The sequence below is a fragment of the Sinocyclocheilus grahami genome, unplaced genomic scaffold (genome assembly GCF_001515645.1).
Source record: "Sinocyclocheilus grahami isolate Dianchi unplaced genomic scaffold, SAMN03320097.WGS_v1.1 scaffold24.1, whole genome shotgun sequence".
In the NCBI taxonomy this organism is placed as follows: Eukaryota; Metazoa; Chordata; class Actinopteri; order Cypriniformes; family Cyprinidae; genus Sinocyclocheilus; species Sinocyclocheilus grahami.
This window is the reverse complement of record NW_015505203.1, coordinates 3,646,332-3,648,596: the sequence shown is the minus strand read 5'-3', so window position 1 is coordinate 3,648,596 and position 2,265 is coordinate 3,646,332. Positions and strand designations below refer to the sequence as shown.

The 2,265-nt window shown below is 36.4% G+C and overlaps 1 protein-coding gene across 1 annotated transcript in view; it reads right to left on the bottom strand.

Moving 5' to 3' along the window:
* LOC107563275 (aryl hydrocarbon receptor nuclear translocator 2) overlaps positions 1 to 2,265 on the bottom strand; it is a 94,570-nt gene that overhangs the window by 14,243 nt on the left and 78,062 nt on the right. The window contains exon 16 of the mRNA XM_016248098.1: positions 242 to 383. Within this exon, the coding sequence (XP_016103584.1) occupies positions 242 to 383 (142 nt within the window). The remainder of the gene's footprint in view (positions 1 to 241; positions 384 to 2,265) is intronic.

The following is a 2,265-nucleotide window of genomic DNA, read 5'->3' as shown; positions in this document are numbered from 1 at the left end:
ATGTATATATATATATATATGTATATATGTATATATATATATGTACAGATATTTTTTATGCAAGTGTGAACTAATTACTGAGCCCTGAATGATCTTTTTCAGCCATTGCTCCACATCCTGGATTCAGTTCTCTCATCACAAAACTAAAGAGGAATATTCCATTACTGTAATTAAGCTAATGGAGATCAGAGCGGCAGTGGGCAGCGGAGTCACACAAAGCCAATGATGGGATCGTTCTCACCTGGCCGGGGAAAGGAGGTCGGCTTCCTGTCCAGGACACCTGGCCGGCGTTGATCTGCCGGGAGATCTGGGTCAGGTTCTGTCCAGCTGAACCGGCTGTGGACTGGATGTCATTGACTCCTGGGACGTGTATCACAGATGAGCTGAAAGACACACACGCACCACATCATGTGAATTAATTAAACCAACCCATCCTCTTAATTCTCTGTGAACCATCTGAAGGCCTTTTCACACAAACTACAATGCTTGATTACAGACCCCTTTACACCAATGCTATTTTAGCATCTTTGATATGCTACTATATTTTTAATTAATATTTTGATTTTGATATTTTTTATATTTCCTGTCTTCATTTTAATGTTAGAAGTTTTAGTAGTTTTGTCATTTTTATTACTATTATTCATTAATAAAATAATTATGTTTATATATTTAATAATAATAATAGGAAATTATTTTCCAAAAAATGGAATTTGGAAATTCTTGAATCGATTTTGCTTGACAATCCTCATAAGGCTGCAGTTCTCTCGGTTGGTTGTGCATCTTTTTCTTCCACACTTTTTCCTTCCACTCAACTTTCTGTTAATATGCTTGGATACAGCACTCTGTGAACAGCCAGCTTCTTTGGCAATGAATGTTTGTGGCTTACCCTCCTTGTGAAGGGTGTCAATGATTGTTTTGTGGACAACTGTCAGATTAGCAGACTTCCCCATGATTGTGTAGCCTAGTGAACCAAACTGAGAGACCATTTTGAAGGCTCAGGAAACTCTAATCAGCATCTTGATATGCCACACCTGTGAGGTTGATGGATCATCTCGGCAAAAACCGATAAACGCCACTTTTAAAAAAAATCCACATATAGCGTGATCTAAACCCTAAACACGTTTTGTCAAAAAAGCCGGTTTTGTCCACTTTCAAGGCATCGTGAGTTCATGTTTTACTGCAGAAGCCGACAAGCGCCCTTGTTGTTTTTGAACAGAACAAGCCGTTTAGTCCATTTTAGTGATTCAGGTCATTCAGGTCAGGTGACAAGGCTACTTTCACTTTGAAAAGACGTGCTAGCTGAGAGGAGTTTAAACACGAACACTCTAAAACACGAAATGTGGCGTTATCTGCTTTAGCCAAAAAACGACTGTTGGAGTTATCTGCTTTTGCTATAAAACAAACTTTTAATATGTAAAAAGAAAATAAAACATACTTTCAAGCCGTTTAGTCCATTTTAGTGATTCAGGTCATTCAGGTCAGGTGACAAGGCTACTTTCACTTTGAAAAGACGTGCTAGGTGAGAGGAGTTTAAACACGAACACTCTAAAACACGAAATGTGGCGTTATCTGCTTTAGCCAAAAAAACGACTGTTGGAGTTATCTGCTTTTGCTATAAAACAAACTTTTAATATGTAAAAAGAAAATAAAACATACTTTCAATTGAACTTTAATTTAGTAAATTACCTGTATTTGTTTAAAGTCCGCATGAAATCAAAATTAACTTTATTTACTTTACTATAATTTAATTTAACAATTTATGCATTTAGCAGACGCTTTTATCCAAAGCGACTTACAGTGCATTCAGGCTATACATTACCAGTATGTATAGTACATTATTACTTTACTAGCGCACATTGCTAGTCTTGATGTGAACAATTAATCCGTGCAAGTTAATCCGCTGAAAAAAATTGTTTGTCTTGGTAATCTTTAATCAAAATCTGACCATTTGCTTCCACTCTGGCATTCCTTCTCTGATGACGTCAGTTTGACGGCTTGGGCAGAATATCCTTAAACACACCCCTCCAACCGTTAGATTGCTATGAGTGAGAGACAGAGAGGAGGAGCACAAAAATAAAACCATGCCTTCTTTTCAGTATTCCGTTTCAGCTGGAAGTACGTCACTACACTGAAATAAAGTCGGCAGCAACTTTAAGTTATTATTACTTAATCAAAACAACCCAACTGCAGTTATCGGTTTTTGCAAATTAACTCTTCATATATATATATATATATATATATATATATATATATGTATATATATAT